At 39.9% G+C, this 22,348-nt stretch overlaps 1 protein-coding gene across 1 annotated transcript; it reads left to right on the top strand.

Moving 5' to 3' along the window:
- The first annotated feature begins 491 nt into the window (after positions 1-491).
- On the top strand, positions 492-22,086 carry timm17a (translocase of inner mitochondrial membrane 17 homolog A (yeast)). Its single transcript, XM_028796429.2, has 6 exons — positions 492-602; positions 12,594-12,693; positions 18,271-18,334; positions 19,655-19,783; positions 20,187-20,297; positions 20,910-22,086. Exons 1-6 carry the CDS (start codon positions 577-579, stop codon positions 20,978-20,980), a joined length of 501 nt encoding a protein of 166 aa, XP_028652262.1. The 5' UTR covers positions 492-576; the 3' UTR covers positions 20,981-22,086.
- The last annotated feature ends 262 nt before the right edge of the window (positions 22,087-22,348 follow it).

Here is a 22,348-nt window from a genome sequence, read left to right as displayed (position 1 = left end):
ATTTGTGATCAACAACTTCAATATAGAATAAAACGACACTCCATGCGCCTATATTGTGATCCCTGATTTTTTGAACATTTGTGAAAAGAAGTAACTTTTATCCCTTGTATCCCATTAGGGGGTGAACCCTTGGTGTTATTTGATGTGGTATGCACAACTTCAAGTCCTTCTAATCATTTTTGCTGAAAACACCTATTGGTTTACTCTTTATCCTACGGGTGTACTTTCCCACATGAAATATAGTCCAAAAAGGACTAAAACGAGTTCTAGAGAGCCAAAAATGAGAGAGGAGGGGGTCCCAAAAAGTTTGACGAACACGATAACTATTCACGATTAAAACAATGTTTCATGAGTTTGATTTTGCAGACCTGCGTTCTGCAATGGTTTAAAACAAAAATTTGCAGCCACAGAGGACCCTCAGACTGAACCTGAGAGCCACAGTTTCGGAGGTCTCCTGCAGAACTACAACTCCCGAAATGCTCTGTGCTCGATTGCGTCATCAATGCGCGTAGCACGTGAGCGCCGGCTGTGGAGACCGCCCTTTCGTCATTGTCGGTCGGCCGCAAGCAGGTGAAAATGGAGGAATATGCTCGAGAACCTTGGTAAGTGATGCCTTTATGGTATTGTTTTTTTTAGCCAACAAGGTTGTGCTTTACGGCATAAGCACAGTAATGGAGTAGGTACTCCCCTTTTTCAGGAACAGTCCCCGTACGGCTTCTGTGTAGACCTTTGGTTTGCCTTCTTGCCTTTCTGCTATGCCCTTGATAGTGAAACGTGACCGCGTCACTGTTACAGAGCCGTTTATTCGAGCTGTCTGTTGTTACCAACAAGTCGATCCGTCCTATCCTTTACATTGGCCCAGATAATGTATTTATTTGTCATTAGGTCGTAATTGGTTGACTGTATCAATCGGAACCCTTGATCGTAGGCGTTTCTGTGTATGTGCCATAACTGTCATACTGCCAGTAGGACTGGTGGTTTAAGTGCAGGCAGACTTCCAGGACTGATTTTACTTAAGGCAAGTGACGTGGTTATTTTGTCTCTTTCTGTTGTTGTTTCCCCTTATATATGGAAAATATGTTTTAGTTTGTTCTTGTAATCTGAGTTTTGCCAGTGTAAGTGTGCCTGGAAATGGACTGGTGCTCCGTAAAGGTCTGGCTATCAAATCAAATTTTATTTGTCACATACAGTTATGCACAATAGAGTATGGAGTCTTAGTTGCTGAACTCCAGGACTGGGTAATGAAAGAATAGAAAAGACATTAATTAATAAATGCTCAACTCTGTAAATATCGGCGTGTACAATGACAGCATTATATTAATATCCATCCATCCATTTTCCAACCCGCTGAATCCGAACACAGGGTCACGGGGGTCTGCTGGAGCCAATCCCAGCCAACACAGGGCACAAGGCAGGAAACAATCCCGGGCAGGGTGCCAACCCACCGCAGGACACACACAAACACACCCACACACCAAGCACACACTAGGGCCAATTTAGAATCGCCAATCCACCTAACCTGCATGTCTTTGGGACTGTGGGAGGAAACCGGAGCGCCCGGAGGAAACCCACGCAGACACGGGGAGAACATGCAAACTCCACGCAGGGAGGACCCGGGAAGCGAACCCGGGTCCCCAGGTCTCCCAACTGCGAGGCAGCAGCGCTACCCACTGCGCCACCGCGCCGCCCCATTATATTAATATTTTTTCTAAAAAATATATAAAATATACAGTAGAGTTAACAATGGGGTTTAATGTAGCGTAACTGAACAGTGGGGTTTAATGTAGCTGTCGGTGCTGTCCTTGTTAATGATTGAAGTAACTGAACAGTGGGGTTTAATGTAGCTGTCGGTGCTGTCCTTGTTAATGATTGAAGTAACTGAACAGAATCCCCTACACAGTATCCCTGAACTGATCTTTAGGCAGTCGTAGCATTTCCCTGATTACAATACAGAGAAGAGGCTGTTGGGATGTGTGGTATCTCTGATGATTTTCTTTGCACTGGTCCAGCATCGCTTGGTGTAGATGTCCTGGAAATTAGAAAGTGCCGTGTTAAGCTGACTGTCCCAATCACTCTCTGCAGAGCATAGTGGTTTCCAAACCAGCTGGGACTGCTTCCCATCAGGATACTTTTGATGGTGAATATATAGAAACTCTTTAGTATCTTGGAGGGCAGCCTGAAATTTCAAAGGTGTCTGAGATGATAAAGATGTTGTCAGACATTCTTCATCAAGGTTGTCAGTGTGTTTGGACCAGGCTGAGATCCTCATTGGTGTGAATACTGAGTTGTGTGAAACTGACTAGCCTAACCACCTGAATGTTATTTATTCTGAGAGATCGTAGTGCCTCTGGAGTTTTCTCCATAAGTTCACAATTAGCCCCTCTGTCTGGCTGACAGTCAGGAGTAGACTGTTGTCCTGACAGCAGTGTGGCAGGCTCTTCACTTCATCCAGGTAAGCCTGCTCATTGTTGTTAGAGATCAGGCACACCACAGCTGTCTTGTTGGAAAAATGTGACAGTGATGTTAAAGTCATATATGTAGAGGGAGTACAGTAATCCCTCCTCCATCGCGGGGTTGCGTTCCAGAGCCAAATAAGAAAATCCGCAAAGTAGAACCATATGTTTATATGGTTATTTTTATATTGTCATGCTTGGGTCACAGATTTGCGCAGAAACACAGGAGGTTGTAGAGAGACAGGAACATTATTCAAACACTGCAAACAAACATTTGTCTCTTTTTCAAAAGTTTAAACTGTGCTCCATGACAAGACAGAGATGACAGTTCTGTCTCACAATTAAAAGAATGCAAACATATCTTCCTCTTCAAAGAAGTGCGCGTCAGAGAGAGAGAGAGAGAACAAAGCAAGCAGTCAAAAATCAATAGGGCTGTTTGGCTTTTAAGTATGCGAAGCACCACCGGTACAAAGCTGTTGAAGGCGGCAGCTCACACCCCCTCAGTCAGGAGCAGGGAGAGAGAGAGAGAGAGAGAAACAAACTGAAAAATCAGCCCTTTGAGCTTTTAAGTATGTGAAGCACCGTGCAGCATGTCGCTTCACGAAGCAGCTGCACACAGAAGGTAGCAACGTGAAGATAATCTTTCAGCATTTTTAGACTAGCGTCCGTATCGTCTAGGTGTGCGAACAGCCCCCCTGCTCACACCCCCTACGTCAGGATCAGAGAAAGTCAGCGCAAGAGAGACAGAGAAAAGTAAGCTGGGTAGCTTCTCAGCCATCTGCCAATAGCGTCCCTTGTATGAAATCAACTGGGCAAACCAACTGAGGAAGCATATACCAGAAATTAAAAGACCCATTGTCCTCAGAAATCCGCGAACCAGCAAAAAATCCGCGATATATATTTAAATATGCTTACATATAAAATCCGCGATAGAGTGAAGCCGCGAAAGGCGAAGCGCGATATAGCGAGGGATCACTGTACAGCTGAGGATTCGAGACGCAGCCATGTTAAACCCCTGTGTTAAGGGTGAGGGATGATAAAGTGCGGCTACCCACTCAAATCACCTGGGTTATTGTCGTGTGCCCATTGCTACTTGCTGCTAAAACTAGAATGGATTAGTATTCTAATATATTGAGCTTTTAAGCAGTTGTTCCCCATATTTTGTTTTGGGTACACTGTTAAGTTTGCTGGTTTTCATCATAATTAATTTTGATAGACAATACCTCATGGGGAAATAAAAACTTTATAGAAGCTCAAGAAAAATATAAACATGTTAACAATTCACTCCCACCAAAAACACACAAGAACATCTGGATAATTTAAGAGTGCTACTGTGAATAACAGCCTTGTAGGTGTCAATAAGATGTGGTTGGTCCTGTCCAGTTCTACCACAGACGTAAATTTAAAGACATTAACATTTCCACAGAGCAGGTCTAGCTTGTTGTGTCCACAAATGGAACATAATGATTGATGTTTGTACCTTCTAATGTCCCCTGGTTGAAGTCACCAGCATTTGAGGTTCAGAATGATTCATCAAGAGTATTGGTGACAGAATGGATCATTTCTGTTACTGAGTTAATGAACGTTAATAAGGATTATATACTGTAACATAATGCCAACAGATTCACTCAGTATTTCAATATCTGGATCAAACATGTTAGTTTTAATTATACTGTGACTATTTTTTTACAATTGCTCATTCACATAAATCCCCAGTCCCCCTCCTGCCTTTTCCACTGCTTCTGATCATATCAGATAAAACCTGTCCAGCATTAAATAATACCTAAAATAAAAGCCGGTCTTCTGCAATACTCAAAATGCCACAAAACCTGAACTCACCATGACTCATCATGAAATGTGTCAGTTCATTCAGCTTTTTTAGGAGCAGTCAACCATTCCTCATTATATGGAGGCAGGCTATTTGTGAAACTTTTCCACCTTACTTTTAACCTCACTGTAGATATTCACCCTTTCCATTCTAGGACAAGCTGCACCTCCACTGGTCAAGAAGCATTTTGCTTCTGGGATTCTTTCACCTGTACTTAAATAAATTTCACTTGCTGACTCCAAATCTGAAAACCGTTTTCGTCCAGCATGTCCCATTTTTTAGTTATGATGTTCCAGGTCTTGGACAACTAGGGTGACTGGACAGTAAAGGCAATGTGTTTTGGCATGTAAGAAATAAGTTTGGTTTCGAGAAAAGTGAAGCCAAAATTAAGGAAGGTGTTTTTGTTGGCCCTGAAATCCGTGAACTGATGCTTGACGATGAGTTCAAAAGGAAACTGAAGCCCACTGAATCAGCACCCTCATTCGTGCAGGTTGCCCAGAATTTTCTTGACAGTCACAGAGCAGAGAATTATACTGAGCTTGTGGAGAATATGCTGAAAGTATATTAGCTTACAGGAGACAGAATGTCACTGAAAATGCATTTTTTACATTCTCATCTTGACTTTTTTTCACCAAATCTAAGCAAAGTCAGAGATGAGCATGGGGAAAGATTTCATCAAGATATAAAGGTGATGGAAAACTGATATCGGGGAAAATTCACTCCGAGCATGATGGATGACTACTGTTGATTCATGCAAAGAGAGACGGATGTGCAGTCCAAGCGCAAAAGCAAGTGCCTCCAACATTTTTGGGCACACTGACCTCACTTTTATATTGAGGTAAATATCGTTGATACAGTGCATCCGGAAAGTATTCACAGCGCATCACTTTTTCCACATTTTGTTATGTTACAGCCTTATTCCAAAATGGATTTAATTCATTTTTTTCCTCAGAATTCTACACACAACACCCCATAATGACAACGTGAAAAAAGCTTACTTGAGTTTTTTGCAAATTTATTAAAAATAAAAAAACTGAGAAATCACGTGTACATAAGTATTCACAGCCTTTGCTCAATACTTTGTCGATGCACCTTTGGCAGCAATTACAGCCTCAAGTCTTTTTGAATATGATACCACAAGCTTGGCACACCTATCCTTGGCCAGTTTCGCCCATTCCTCTTTGCAGCACCTCTCAAGCTCCATCAGGTTGAATGGGAAGCGTTGGTGCACAGCCATTTTAAAATCTCTCCAGAGATGTTCAATCGGATTCAAGTCTGGGCTCTGGCTGGGCCACTCAAGGACATTCACAGAGTTGCCCTGAAGCCACTCCTTTGATATCTTGGCTGTGTGCTTAGGGTCGTTGTCCTGCTGAAAGATGAACTGTCGCCCCAGTCTGAGGTCAAGAGCGCTCTGGAGCAGGTTTTCATCCAGAATGTCTCTGTACATTGCTGCAATCATCTTTCCCTTTATCCTGACTAGTCTCCCAGTTCCTGCCGCTGAAAGACATCCCCACAGCATGATGCTGCCACCACCATGCTTCACTGTAGGGATGGTGCCAGGTTTCCTCCAAACGTGACGCCTGGCATTCACACCAAAGAGTTCAATCTTTGTCTCATCAGACCAAAGAATTTTCTTTCTCATGGTCTGAGAGTCCTTCAGGTGCTTTTTGGCAAACTCTAGGCGGGCTGCCATGTGCCTTTTACTAAGGAGTGGCTTCCATCTGGCCACTCTACCATACAGGCCTGATTGGTGGATTTCTGCAGAGATGGTTGTCCTTCTGGAAGGTTCTACTCTCTCCACAGAGGACCTCTGGAGTCTGACAGAGTGACCATCGGGTTCTTGGTCACCTCTCTGACTAAGGCCCTTCTCTCCCGATCGCTCAGTTTAGATGGCCGGCCAGCTCTAGGAAGAGTCCTGGTGGTTTCGAACTTCTTCCACTTACGGATGATGGAGGCCACTGTGCTCATTGGGACCTTCAAAGCAGCAGAAATTTTTCTGTAACCTTCCCCAGATTTGTGCCTCGAGACAATCCCGTCTTGGAGGTCTACAGACAATTCCTTTGACTTCATGCTTGGTTTGTGCTCTGACATGAACTGTCAACTGTGGGACCTTATATAGACAGGTGTGTGCCTTTCCAAATCATGTCCAACCAACTAAATTTACCACAGGTGGACTCCAATTAAGCTTCAGAAACATCTCAAGGATGATCAGGGGAAACAGGATGCACCTGAGCTCAATTTCGAGCTTCATGGCAAAGTCTGTGAATACTTATGTACAGTAATCCCTCACTTATCGCGGGAGATAGGTTCCAAGGCCGACCGCGATAACTAAATTTCCGCAAAGTAGGGACGCCATATTTATTTAATTATTTAACGTGTATTTGGACGTTTTTAAACCCTCCCTGTATTGTTTACAACCCACCCTTTACTCTATTAATAACAGGGACAACTGCTAAGCAATATGAAATCGGTAGATAAGTTTACACTTACTGTATAGCAAAGTACACGTAGCTATATATGACGTGATGATGGTGATGAATATGCTGTGCAGTAAAAATGATGACGATGAAGGTGATAATCCCCTGAATGCAGTAGCAAGAGCACGTTAATGCTGAATGAGTGAGATGAGACTTCCTGGTTAATGCAGCACTCCGTCGCTGAGCCAATCAGCAGCACACAGGAACTTAACTGCGTGCTCTGATTGGGTAGATTCTCAGCCATCCGCCAATAGCATCTCTTGCATGAAATCAACTGGGCAAACCAACTGAGGAAGCAAATACCAGAAGTAAAAAGACCCATTGTCCGCAGAAACCCGCGAAGCAGCGAAAAATCCGCGTTATATATTTAGATATGCTTACATATAAAATCCGCGAAGTCGTGAATCCGCAAAAAGTGAACCGCGAAGTACAATACAATACAATACAGTTTATTTTTGTATAGCCCAAAATCACACAGGAAGTGCCGCAATGGGCTTTAACAGGCCCTGCCTCTTGACAGCCCCCCAGCCTTGACTCTCTAAGAAGACAAGGAAAAACTCCCAAAAAAACCTAGTAGGGAAAAATGGAAGAAACCTTGGGAAAGGCAGTTCAGAGAGAGACCCCTTTCCAGGTAGATTGGGCGTGCAGTGGGTGTCAAAAGAAGGGGGTCAATACAATACAGTACAGTACACAGAACAATTTCTCAATATAGTAAGAAATAAAAAAAAAAATATATATATAAATTTTAGAAGTACAGAGCAGAATTTAACAGTAGATGATATATCCCATAATAAGATTTGTATTTGTATAGAGTCCTGGAGACCTCATCCTTCAAGCTGCCTCCCCCATTTGGCCATTCCACAGCTGAAACAGTGCTGGGCCAGCCAATCCGATGAAAGGACCCCTCTCTCCCACGATTCCTGCGATCCTCCATCTGGGATGACTTTTCCTTAGGCAGGCAAAACAACTTGGCAGGTGGGCCGTGGCACCAAGTGCCACATTTGAGTACCGAGAAGAAAAACAGAATAAGTGAGGGTTAGTATCCAATTATAACTGTCATGTTACTTATGTTTAAGTGCTAATGACTAACAACAGAGATGCAGTCTGTACAGTTAATCAGCAGCTCTAGTCAGGATATGCTAAACTGAAGTAGTGAGTCTTCAGCCGGGATTTAAAAGCTGAGACTGAAGGGGCATCTCTTATAGTAGCAGGCAGACCATTCCACAGTTTAGGGGCCCTGTAACTAAAAGCTCGACCCCCCACTGTTATTTTATTAATCCTTGGAATCATAAGCAGACCGGCATCTTGAGATCTTAATGTGCGCTCTGGTTTGTAAGTCATGATAAGTTCAGACAAGTAAGCCGGACCTCGACCATTTAATGATTTATATGTTAAAAGAAGGATTTTGAAATCTGCCCTGAACTTAACCGGGAGCCAGTGTAAGGATTTAAGAACTGGAGTTATGTGTTCGTATTTTCTTGTTCTTGTAATAATTCTCGCAGCCGCATTTTGGATTAACTGGAGGCTGTATAAAGAACAGTTTGAACATCCAGTGAACACCGCATTGCAGTAGTCAATCCTACTAGAGATAAATGCATGAATTAGTTTCTCAGAATCCTGTTTATTTAAAAAGCGCCTTAATTTCCTAACATTTTTAAGATGGAAGAAACATGTTTTGGACAACTTTGTAATATGCGCTTTAAATGACATGCTAGAGTCAAAGATAACTCCTAGATTGCGGGCTGATTCAGTAAAATTGACTGGGATTCCCATTGAGTTAAATGATGACAAAATATTATTGTGATCAGCATCATTCCCTCCAACAATTAACATCTCTGTTTTATCTGTATTTAAAGACAAGTAGTTCTTATTCATCCACTCCTTTAATTCACTAACACAACTAATTAAAGACCACATTGGAGAAACTTCATTTGATTTAAATGAAAGGTATAACTGGGTGTCATCTGCATACGAGTGAAAATTAACATTATGTTTCCTAATGATAGATCCCAGTAGCGAGGGATTACTGTACATTTGCTTTCTCAATTTTTTTATTTTTAATAAATTTGCAAAAATCTCAAGCAAACTTTTTTCACGTTGTCATTATGGGGTGCTGTGTGTAGAATTCTGAGGAAAAAAATGAATTTAATCCATTTTGGAATAAGGCTGTAACATAACAAAATGTGGAAAAAGTGATGCGCTGTGAATACTTTCCGGATGCACTGTATATTGATATTCAAAAGTGTCAAAACGTCAGTGATGTGTATTTCAAAAACCTGAACTGCTAGCTTAATTCCGATTTCATATCTGAAATCAGTATAAATAACTTAATAAAGAGCTACTCTGAAGTTCCCAGAAGAAAACAAAAAATATTTTTTTGTAGACCAGTGTAAGGTGTAACATAGCTATTTAGGCATCTGTGATTGCTGTGCTAGCAGCTGAGTATGGGAATATTTAATATATATACCACTTTAGGTTCTCAGCATCTTTCACATTTTCAAATGTTTTACATACTGTAGATTTAAGGTAATGTATACAGTTTATCCTCTACATTCAGCTTGCGAAATCTCTAAAGTTCGCAGCGTGTCCAAAAGGCATTTAGGATGAGCTGACGCTTAGGTGTGCAATGACAGCACCATATCTTCAATTTAAAAATCAAAGCAGACAAATCTTAACATAATCATTAATAACTGTAAAAATGTATTTAGAAGCCAGACCTTGACATTTTAGAGTTAGATTACCCATGTTGACACAAGGTCTCATTTGCCAGGCTAGTGCTGGTACGTTTTAGTATCTCCTACCAAGCAAGTAGGCCCAGCAACAGCAGGGAAAACTTGGGGGTTGGTGACAAAATTGGCACTCCAGCCACCATAAAAACGTCACACTGTACCATTCCATCTGAACTAGTGTGGTGCAGAGGTGTCACCCATTGCCTGGCTGCGCTCGGGGTCCTAATCTGGGATCTTGAAGTGGTTTGTCATGTGATGGGTCCGGCAAAGCGATGTGTCAGCTCATGCTCCTAATCTACCAAGTTCAAGATTGCAGGCTGCTGATGCCTCCACAGAGACCATTGGACGCCATGCAATAACCAAGAACACACATCTACAATGGGCAAGTTTATAGTTGACATTTAACTTTAAATATAAGTCTTTAGGGTGATTGGGGGGCATGTGGACAGGGAAAGAACATGGCAGCTATACACAGGCAATATCCAGGATGATATTTCAACTCATGACTCTGCTGCTGTTAAGCAATAGCACTAACCATTGAACCTCCTTACAAATTTGAGTGAATCTTTTAATTCATTACATAGTGACATGTTCTTTATTAGCTGTGACAACAACCTTGCATTTCATATAATTACCCTAAGTTCTTGTCTATAAGCCGCGGCTTATCTAAGGAAAAAAGTTGTGAAAGTGAAAAAATAGAATATCGACTTATACATAAATCCGGCTTATACAGTAATCCCTCCTCCATCGCGGGGGTTGCGTTCCAGAGCCACCCGCGAAATAAGAAAATCCGCGAAGTAGAAACCATATGTTTATATGGTTATTTTTATATTGTCATGCTTGGGTCACAGATTTGCGCAGAAACACAGGAGGTTGTAGAGAGACAGGAACGTTATTCAAACACTGCAAACAAACATTTATCTCTTTTTCAAAAGTTTAAACTGTGTTCCATGACAAGACAGAGATGACAGTTCTGTCTCACAATTAAAAGAATGCAAACATATCTTCCTCTTCAAAGGAGTGCATGTCAGGAGCACAGTATGTCACATAGATAGAGAAAACAAACTCTAGCAAACAAATCAATGGTGCTGTTTGGCTTTTAAGTATGCGAAGCACCGCGGCAGCTCACACCCCCTCCGTCAGGAGCAGGGAGAGAGAGAGACAGAGACAGAGTTTGTTTTTCAGTCAAAAATCAATACGTGCCCTTCGAGCTTTTAAGTATGCGAAGCACTGTGCAGCATGTCGTTTCAGGAATCAGCTTTACAAAAGATAGCAACGTGAAGATAATCTTTCAGCATTTTTAGACGAGCGTCCGTATCGTCTAGGTGTGCGAACAGCCCCCCTGCTCAATCCCCATAAGTCAGGATCACAGATAGTCAGCGCAAGAGAGACAGAGAAAAGTAAGCAATCTAGCTTCTCGGCCATCTGCCAATAGCGTCCTTGTATGAAATCAACTGGGCAAACAACTGAGGAAGCATGTACCAGAAATTAAAAAGACCCATTGTCCGCAGAAATCTGCGAACCAGCAAAAAAATCCGCGATATATATTTAAATATGCTTACATATAAAATCACAATTTAAATGACTGCTATGCGCGCGTGTTGACTCGGCGACGCCCAGAGCAGAAAGAACACGCTCCGGCCGCTCCAACTGCGCCATGCGGGGAGTGAGAGAGACGCCAATATCTCACACTCTCTCCCCCCTTAAAGAAATTAAATGGGTGCGAGTGAGACCACTGACCTCCCTCCTTCTATTAGTTATAGGTTATAGTACGTTCGGCTTATCCATGAGTCCGGCTTATCTATGATAAGATTTTATTTTAAAAATTCGTATGATTTTTGGTCTCCGGCTTATACATGAGTCCAGCTTACAGACAAGAACCTAGGGTACTAATGTGTCCATTTCCCATTACAAAATTCTCTGTGATGGGTCACCAAAAGTTACATGATGCTTTGAGGTGTCCAGTGCATTCTACACTATTGTGATTGTGTAATGGTGTTCATAGTGTAAATTGCATGTTTTGGACGGGGGTACTTAAATAGGGTGTTGAGTACAGTTTTAGTAAGTGAAAATCGAGGCAAGTTTCTAATCGTGACAAAATGAGTTGCACTGTATATTCGTTCCAAAATAAAATTTGTTTTGCTGATGTTTCAGAAGTTATGTATTGTTTAGATGTTCTTATGGTTCAGCTCATAATTGTAGAACAAGATAACTCTTTTTAATGATGCAACATGTAATGTGTTAACAGAAGCACATAATTGCAAAGACTCCGTTTCTTCATTACTGATAACAAATCAGCAAATACTAAATCTGAGTCATTACTTGGGTTTTTGGTGTCAAAATAATTTTCTTTAGTATAACAAGTAAAATGTGATGAATGAAGTGAAAGCACATAAACACATATGGTAGGTAGTGTACACAGACACAAGAAATGACAAAGTCTGATTAGCTTATATGAGGTATATTGAAAATAATGGAACAGAATCTATTTTCAGAAAAAATTATGTAATATTCAGTTGACAAGTTCAGTTTCACAAAAGTATCCTTAAAGGTGGAACAAATATGAAGAGGTTTTGGGAAAGATTTGTGAAGTTAAAGCATCAGTAGTTTATAATATTTAAAAATTGTATTGTATTTATCAATTAAATATTACTCTTCAGTTGGTGTTATTAACTAGCTAATGTGACCACCATATACTACACACAAGGAATATCACAGAAATGTGACTTCCTAGCAAGTGTGTGTTTTATGGAATTACCTTTTAAAAGTTGCTGTTAATGAAAATAGGATGAAATTCCCTCCCATTTGTCAAGGGATATTCCCCCCTGCCACAACTGAAAGTCAGGCCTAGTTTGATCATCTAGCAGGAATTTGTAATATTAAGGTCACACTGAAAGAGGCGTTACTCTGTATTGTTTAAGGTTGTATTGGTATTTCTGTGCTGTATTGTATATTGTGTAATTGCACTGATTGCATTCCCTTCTCACATGTTGTGTAACCTTAATCTAGATGAGTAATTTCTTAATGGTGAGTATGTCAGTATTCAAAAAAGTCAAGTCAGTTTGTCATCTAACCCTGATATTCACTTTTCTTTCTTGTTTTAAAGTCCCTGGCGGATAGTGGATGATTGTGGAGGTGCATTCACAATGGGAGCTATTGGTGGCAGCATCTTCCATGCAGTTAAAGGCTTCCGTAATTCTCCTGTGGTAAGTATTAAAGGGACTCTTGAACAGTTTCAAGTGAGCATAGTGTATAAATCGTTTAACTCCGATATTTACTCCATGATGCTCTGCAATATACACTCACCATCCACTTTATTAGGTACACCTTGTTAGTACCGGGCTGGACCCCCTTTTGCCTTCAGAACTGCCGTAATTCATACAACATGTCATGAATTCAACAAGGTGCTGGAAACATTCCTCAGGGATTTTGGTCCATGTTGACATGACAGCATCACGCAGTGGCTGCAGATTTGTCAGCTGCATATCCGTGATGCTAATCTCCTGTTCCATCACATCCCAAAGGTGCTCTATTGGATTGAGATCTGGTGACTGTGGAGACCATTTGAGTATAGTGAATTCATTGTCATGTTCAAGAAAGCAGTTTGAGATAATTTAAGCTTTATGACTTGGTACATTATCCCCCTGGAAGCAGCCATCAGAAGATGAGTACATGGCGATCATAGAGGGATGGACATTGTCAGCAAAAATACTTAGGCTGTGGCATTTAAACAATGCTCAGTTGGTACTAAGGGGTCCAAAGTGTGCCAAGAAAGTATCCCCCACACCATTACACCATCACCACCAGCCTGAACCATTGATACAAGGCAGGATGGATCCGTGCATTTATGTTGTTGACATCAGATTGTGACCCTGCCATCCGAATTGAGACTCTTCAGAGCAGGCAACGTTTTTACAATCTTCTGTTGTCTAATTTGGTGAGCCCATGCAAATTGTAGTCTCAGTTGCCTGTTTTTAGCTGAGAGGAGTGGCACCCACTGCTGTAGCCCGTCTGCTTCAAGGTTGGATGTGTTGTGCATTCAGAGATGCACTTCTGCGTACCTTGGTTGTAACAAGTGCTTATTTGAGTTACTGTTGTCCTTCTGACAGCTCAAACCAGTCTGGCCATTTCCCTCTGACCTCTGGCATCAACAAGGCATTTTTACCCAAACAACTGGATATTTTCCCTTTTTCGGGCCGTTCTCTGTAAACCCTAAAGATGGTTGTGTGTGAAAATCTCAGTAGATCAGCATTTTCTAAAATATTCGGTCCAGCCCGTCTGGCATCAACAACTATGCCATGGTCAAACTCACTTCAATCACCTTTCTTCTCCATTCTGATGCTTGGTTTGAACTTCAGCAGGTCATCTTGACAATATCTACATGCCAAAATGCATTAAGTTGATGCCTTGCGATTGAGATATTTGTATTAACAAGCAGTTAATGAAGTATCTGGTGTGTGTATTGTGCGAAAATAAAACAGAATGATAGAATTGCAAATGGGGACTAGGACTGGGTAAAGCCAAATAATGATTGTTAAACAGGAAGAGAGAGGGAGAGAGATCTTGTTTTCATTGAGCTTATATTTTATTTATCATCTTTTGCCTTACACCATCTCACATTTACTGTTCCTTCTCTACACAGCTAATTCAAGCTCTCTTCTTTTTTCCTCTCTCTGTCTTCTTGTGTATTCTACCCTGTCTTTTTTGGCCACTCCTCATCCTTTATTTTCTCTTTTAAAGCATAAGTTCGGTGTTTTCAAGATAGATAGATAGATAGATAGATAGATAGATAGATAGATAGATAGATAGATAGATAGAGAGATAGATAGACAGAGAGACAGAGAGACAGACAGACAGACAGACAGACAGACAGACAGACTGACTGACTGACTGACTGACTGACTGACTGACTGACTGACAGACAGACAGACAATGGGAAATGCACATTCTCCAGCAGCAGCATACTGATACAATAAATAATATTAAATTAAAGAAAGGTAATAATGCAGGTGAAAAACAGACAATAACTTTGTATAATGTTAAATGTTAACGTTTACCCCCCCCCGGGTGGAATTGAAGAGTCGCATAGTTTGGGGGAAGAACGATCTCCTCAATCTGTCAGTGGAGCAGGACAGTGACAGCAGTCTGTCGCTGAAGCTGCTCTTCTGTCTGGAAGTTCAAGTAATGTCATCACAATCATGGTACATATTAATTTGTTACATTAAATTGTGCTCTAAAGTGAAGCATTTTTTTGTAATTAAAAAAAAAAATAAGCAGCCTGTTCTTGTCTCTCTATTATATAAAAAAAATCCTGGGACAAGACATGACTTTTTCAGAGGGATGCTTTCAAGTCTTGTGAGACGAGACTTTGTGCCAAGAGATTTAACCACGCCCGTGGCCGGAAATAAAAGACAAAGAGTAGATGACAAAGTACAACGTCACAAAGAATTCAAAAACGCTGGCGCGATACACATGCAGAGCAGGTTAGAGAGAATGAAAGTACTAAAATTCGAAAGTCTCAAAAAAAAAATGGTAGTAAAGATCGCATTAGCGCAAGCAAATGGAAATTATTAATCAGTGAAATAACGGAACAGCGAAAAGAGATCGAATATATTGTTCGGATTTAAACTTTAAGTCGGAGACTTGTAGATCGTGTAATTTGTGTTGCCATGGGGGAAAAGTAGTGTTTCTTCCCAGTGAAGAGGCGCATTCACAAGAATTAAAAGATTTGTTGTTTGGTGAAAGTGAAATCCACATACACGAGCGACAGAGACGCAAAGTGGTTGGCACGTAGTGCAGGCTGGGGGGGGTTGGCGAGCAAAGCCCCCTAGTACATTAAAATGGAAGTCATTGGGCAGTTCAGTTTTTTTCAACAGCTATGTTCTTCCATGGCTTCTAATAACGGGCAGATGCAAGCTCAGATCATATGATTATTTTTTCCTAAATGACACTTACATTTCGCCCATTACGTTCTGTGCTGTTATTTTATATACAGTAGCCTACAGATTTGTACAGAGTGGCAGAGTAGTGGAAATTCCACATAAGTGATTCATTATTGTACTTTGTACAAATAGCAATCAATCTATAATTACATGGGGGGTCCATTCAAAACTAAAGGAGAACCTAGTGCTGTTTGGCAGGAAATGATAGTTCTGTGCTACCTTTGGGTAGGTGAGGGTATAGATTGCAGACACAACACCAGCATTTTTTTATTTGAAGGCTCTATTAACCGTACCTCACACGACAGATTATTAGTGCTGTTTGCGTGGTTGGTAGAATTACTGTTAACTGAAATTGTGCCCCTGATGTGGCATATAGGTTGCCTCTAACCCTGGGTGAGTGGAGTAAGGTGAGAGCACGTTTCACCACGTGGTGGAAGTGACTGCTGAAATCATGAAGTAAGCTTATGTATAGTTGAAGAATATAAGAGACTAGCCATGTGCGCCCAACTACGTTGCGCATGTTAAAGTTGTCCGTGAAGGGCTCCCTGTTTAAACGGGGCTGCCAGTCGTGAACTGGGCCCTTCGTCGCACAGCATTATGATTTTTTCTAAGGGAAACAAAATTACAAAAGAAAACCCTTGGACATTGATTCGATAGGAACGGCCTACTCGGAATCACTGTCCGAATAGTAATTATGTGGTGGTGTAGGAGCATTTCTGCTTCTGTCCGTTCACAGTCCGTCTCGTTTTCACGATGCTGTCGTTTCCTCTCACAATCTCTTCTCAACCTTTCTCCAATTTCGCAGGTTGCTTTGTGGCAATCCAAAGAGTAAGGCAATATACACGGAGCAATGGTTATAAAAGGGGGACACATAGGTATCCAGGCTCTTTAAAGCATAAATAGGGATCACTTCACTGACATGTGAGCAAGCCAGGGTACAACTGTGAGACGCGCAGCACTCGCTGGGTACAACGTAACAATAATAATTTCTGGAACGTGCTGTTTTTCTTTCATTCATATGTTACGTAGGCACGTACCTTTTATCTTCGGAAATCTCATTCTCTAACCAGGCCTCAGGAGCTAACCAGCGTATCACTGTCAACCACCCCTTTCGTTATTCCGGCACATTGTTGACATCTGTGAGTAACAACAACGTACTAACTGGAAGGTGGTCTACGCATGCATGAAATTCGCGGACAAACAAAGATCAAGATCCAAATGAAGATTATATATACAGATTAGTTAATTTAAAGCACAACAATTTGTTTAGTTTGAATGTCTGTGTTTTGAGGTGTGACTGGAGTACTACAGTCTTCAGTGGTATAAGCCTGGAGGAGATTCTTAATGCAATGCCTATGTTTTAGCTATCTCTCTACTGCCATCTAGTGCTTCTTCTTCTAATTCATTCGCGGACAAACAAAGATCAAGATCCAAATGAAGATTATATATAGAGATCATAAGTGTGCTTTTTCCTACTTGTCTTCAGGACAGAGACATCAATTAATATCGGCACATCAGCATTCAGTGTCAATTAAAGTGCTTGGTGATGACTTTTCAAGGTGAATCCACACTCTGGTCCTAAAAGATCCTGCCAAAGAAAATGACAGGCAAAGTCTCCTTGTCAAAGGAGTGACTCTCACAACAATGGTTTGGTTTTTTATCCTTCTTAAAACAACATTGATAAGCTGTTTTGCAATATGTGTGCAATCTCAACACACAGGTTAATACTTGATAACATTTCTGGCTTGAAAAATGTATGCATTCACTAAGCTTTAAGGCCTTTTCACTCACCTATGGACTTGTGTTATCTACAGTACTAAGCCACAAACAGACAATGTATTTTTGAAATTTATAAACAATGCCTTTATTCAGAAAATTCTGTGGCAAATTAATAAATAACCATGATTTTGAAGGAGTAACTTTGACTTTGACAAATACTAAATTTATCCTTTACCATAAACCTAATTCACATCTTCAGAGTTTGACTTCTGCCCAGGGGATTTCATCTTCTCTCTGCAGTTGACATTTAGCGTCTGAACTGTCTTTCTTCTTCCTGCCAATAACATTCAGGTGCTGCTGTGAGGTGATTTATTGCATAACAATCCATGGTGGGTTCCACTGATTTTCTTTGCATGCATCTTTATAATCACATGCTTACATTTTGTGTAATGAATTCAAGTTTAATCAGTGATATGAAACCTAAAACTGCTATGATGTATGGACCTGAAGTATGCAGACTTTCTGTAATATGATGCTTGTTGAAGATTTTCTATTTGTTTTAATTTTTTTTGTAAAATTCTGAAAATTTGCACTGATCAAGCTAAAGGATGAATCTTCTTTACTTAACTTACCATAATTTTGCTGCCTATTTTTCACTTGTGCTGGTAGTAGTGTAGTTTGTCCAATAACAGAATGCTAGGTGTGAAATACCTCTATATTCTACCATACTGGTTGTTAGACTCAGTCCTGAGCTGTGGTTGCAAGTTTTTGTTCCAACCAGTTTCACAATCAGCAAGTCATTTTCCCTGTAACTGATCTTATTTTAATTAACTGGGGCTTTTTTGTTTCTTATTCTGCATTTAGAAAAGCATAACAGTGTGTGTTTATTTTTGGAATTAATAAGAAATTTGGAAATATTTGCATTTTGTTATGAGCATTTATCTTTGATCTGAAGACTTTTAATAATACCTTTTGATGCTCTGGCTTTAAGAAGTTTTTTTGAAATTCTGTTTGACTCTTTGTGTCCACAAAAATGCATCCAGTCTTCTCTAGCACTGGACAGTTTTTTTTCCAGGTTTTCAGAAGTGATTATTCACTGTGAATGTTTGTCTATTTTTATAGGGCATAAGTCATAGAATGCGAGGTAGCTTGACAGCAATAAAAACCAGAGCACCACAGCTTGGAGGTGAGTGGTGTTGTGTATATTATTTATGTTCATCTAGTGACCCATATCCCTTCTTGTTTAAGATTTGAAGCTTTAGTTTGAGGGGTTACTGCTAAACTTCAATTATTGTGAAAAAATCAACACATTTTCCAACCTCATAAAAAGCTAATTAATTAGTACAGTAAAATGTAATGTCATGATATGTTAATACATCCATTCTAAATACTAAATTGTGCAAATAATTATAAACAGTTTATCCAGCACGTTTTTTTTTTTCTTTTTATTTATTTATGCAGGTTATTACTTGAGCACCACATGTTTTCCGCAGAACTGAATTCTACACCCAATTTAACATTTATTATGGCAATTTTAAACAAATGTTGTTTGTTTTTACTTGGCAGCATCATTTAGTGGGCTGCTTGTGTGTGTTGTACAGGTAGTCGGGGGGGGGGGGGGGGGGGGTCATTAACTGTAACAGGTAAAATTGCTGGCATACAGCATATGTTACAGGTAATAAAAGAGGAAAAAAGTAAAGAAAATAAACCACTTTAAATGTTCATATAACGATTTTTAAGCAAAGTTTACTCATCACTTAAAAGTTTAATGTTAGTTCCCCTTCAGTTACAGCAATTTTAAAACCATCTCAGTGCTTCCTTTGCCATTTGTTTAGGATTAGGTCAAAAATATCTTGATAAAAATGGCCCTGCTAACAAAACCTTTTAAGTTTTAAAAAGTGAATCAACATTTTTGTGGGTAGCTAATATCCTGACAAAATAATGTTCTCTTTAATGTACAAAAATAAAACATTTTGGAATCACAATGATATATTCAGTTGTGTATTTCTCAAGTGCTGTCACGTGAAGATATTTTCCTAGGGTCACATGTTGCTTTGTCTTTTATATTTTGTCTCTTATAATGATCACCATTCCTATAAACCTTAGCCAGTAAACTTCTTTACCAGCTTTGTCCTAATGGACATATTTCTATAGGCCAGATGTCATTTGCTACTTTTATAACTTTTGAGCAGTGACATCTGTGTGTAAGAATAACAACCAGAATTAAATTATTTCCTAAGCTGCCAGCAAAGCAAGAAGAGTGGCTTTGGATCTGGATGTCAGGTCGCTTGTTTTAGAATGACTGGCTTTACAGTGGCTTGACATTACTGTATATCATCTTCAAACTAGTACATAACCCCTTTTTATAAGGCTTTTTGATACTTTTATGGGAGGACTAAAACAAATGCCAGTGATGGTCAGCAAGATGACAGTCATCCCATTCTCCGTATTTGAACATGGCATGATGCTGTTATTTTTTGTAATATATTCTGTATTATTTAAACAGGCAGCTTCGCAGTATGGGGTGGTCTGTTCTCTATGATTGACTGTGGTTTAGTGAAGGTCAGAGGGAAAGAGGACCCCTGGAACTCAATCACCAGTGGTGCCATGACTGGGGCGATACTGGCAGCAAGAAGTAAGTATATTTTTCTGTGCCGGGGGTTTACGGAAATAGTAGATAGTACATTGATCACCAACCATACCTTTGTTTGGTCACTTCAGGTTTTTGTTCTTTACCTTATATAGGGGGATGTGTGACAAAATTACGTCATATATTATTATATGTTGCTTCAATATTTAAGCCATTCCACAGGCTCCATGGATATTTTGGAATTGTTTTTTGTGCTTGTATTTTTACATATCCTTTTGACAAGGCTGCTTCGCTTGTGACTCCAGTGTAGTCTCTCTTTTTCTTCAAGGAATGATGCCTTAACAAACACTTTATTTAGAGAATATCATCATTTTAGTTATTGTTAAAGAATAAAGTAACATCTACATCAAGGAGGGTATTTAACCAATTGCGTTTCTTTTGCCAACAGATGGTCCAGTAGCGATGGTTGGGTCAGCTGCTATGGGTGGTATCTTACTAGCACTCATAGAGGGTGCTGGTATTCTTTTAACAAGATTTGCATCTTCACAGTTTCAAACTGGTAAGTTGGGTATGGTAGTGGAGTTAGTGGTGGGATTACATCCAAATGCCCTTGTCCAACTTTTTAGAGTGGAGGTGCCAAGCCAGCTGTGAAGTAAGCAGATCAGCAAGTCATTTGTTGGCACCAGGTAACGCTGTCAGAAAGAAGGAACTTGTTCAAGTTGTTTAACAGAAGAGACTCCAATTACAGTGGCTATAAAAAGTATTTTTAACCCCCATGGAAATTTTCACATTTTATACAGCTCTGAATCACAGTGGTTTTTTTTTTTTATTAATTAGCAGAAAAAAAGACTTTTTAATGTCAAAGGGGTCTAAATTAATTATGAAGGGCAATGTGTGGTAGAGTTAGGTAGCTGTTTAGGGAAAAAGGTACATGTCAAAGTTGTCTTATTAAAAGATTGCTGACCCTTGAGATTCTCCCAAATTGGTCTGAGAAGTGCAAAGTAAAGCCTTACATTTGTGTTTGGTTTTTTTTCTTAATAAATGTGATATTCTCTACTTACAAAGAAGGAGAGCATGACAAAGAGACATTAAACTTACTCACAGTTTTGTGTCTCAATGGTAAGAGTTTTTCCATGATCCTTTTAAGATAATTTTGTTTCTCTTTTCTTAGCACCACAGTTTGCTGAGGAACCCACTCAGATGCCTTCACCATCTTTTGGAGACTTCAGGCAATATCAGTAAAGGATTTAGGGGACTGTTTAGTTCATTTTTTTTTAAATTAAATTATGGACTTGCATTTTTGGACACTGGCATGCCTTGAAGCAATTAAAAAAAAAAAAATTAAAATTGAGACAACTACTTCTGGATCGTGGATGTGGGTCACTCACCTGAAGACCTGCATGCTTGTGGCTTGCTGTATGCGTCACATTCAATTCCATTAGCAAGAACATTTCCCGTCATTTGCCTGAAATACTCCTGACAATCTGTTATGGTCAACAGCTTTGCAGAATTGTAGACTAAAACCCTTTTTATTTTTTTAATTGGTTAATTAGCACTTTTGAAGCTATTAAAATAATTTTAGTAACCTTAGCATGTTCCACTTACAGTACTATAGAACACATTTATCATCGTTAGTCATAATGCAAGTGATTAAATTCTAACTGTGCATAGTAATTTCTAAAACTAGACAATGGCAGGCAATGACCTAAACACTAGCTGTTCTTTAGTTTAGATTTGATTACACGTCTTACCAAGCTTCGATGTTTTTAGAGTGGAGTTCTGTTTTGTGGCCATTGCTGACTGAGTAGACCCAGCTAACTCGCAACCTAATGAATACATAGAATGAAAAAAATAGTTGCATCATCTTCTGGAAAGTTTACAGTTTGTTCTCTTTTTAGAAGGTCACATTAATTTTTTCAGTGAATAACAGACGTATGTACCCGAGAGACAATGTGGACCAGACACGTACTAGAAGTTAAGGAATTGCATTTTTGAAAGTGCAAAACTATGGACCCAGAGCCTTGAATTTCACATCAGAGTCAGATGCTTCATAAAGACCACCAACATGTCGAGCCTGTACAGCTGAATGTGTATCTGCTAAAAACTGCCACACAAAGTTCCAGAACACCAAGTAGGCCAACTGCAGATATCTTGACAGTTTACGTGGGAGTATGCTGTGGAGGTGGGCGTTCTGAATTGTGGATGTAGAGCTTTACATTTGAGGAAGTCTGCAGGGGATTACGTGGTCAAAGTATTTGGACCTAAGGTTGAACATCTTATGTATTTGGATACCATAATGTGAGATTTGAATGAATACTCAAAAATATATTACTTTTTATAAAAATGAACACTTTTCAAGGATTTTGCTTTGGGTCTTTTTGGGTGTTTTGGAGTAAAGTCAGATATGGCTTTATTGCTTGCAGGATGCATGTTTCCAGGTTGACACTTTGACAGGCAGGAAGTTGAGGTCTTAATTTATTTTGTTCTGCATCTAAACGAAAGCTGAAAGCTCCTACATACTCCATTATCTGCTCATTCTTCACAGAGTCTGTCAGACTGGTTTGGTTATAACCACTTATTCCCAATTTTTCATTAAGAAAGCTTTGTAAA

This window comes from Erpetoichthys calabaricus, chromosome 3, assembly GCF_900747795.2.
Source record: "Erpetoichthys calabaricus chromosome 3, fErpCal1.3, whole genome shotgun sequence".
Lineage (NCBI taxonomy): Eukaryota > Metazoa > Chordata > Cladistia > Polypteriformes > Polypteridae > Erpetoichthys > Erpetoichthys calabaricus.
This window is presented reverse-complemented; position numbering and strand designations above follow the sequence as displayed.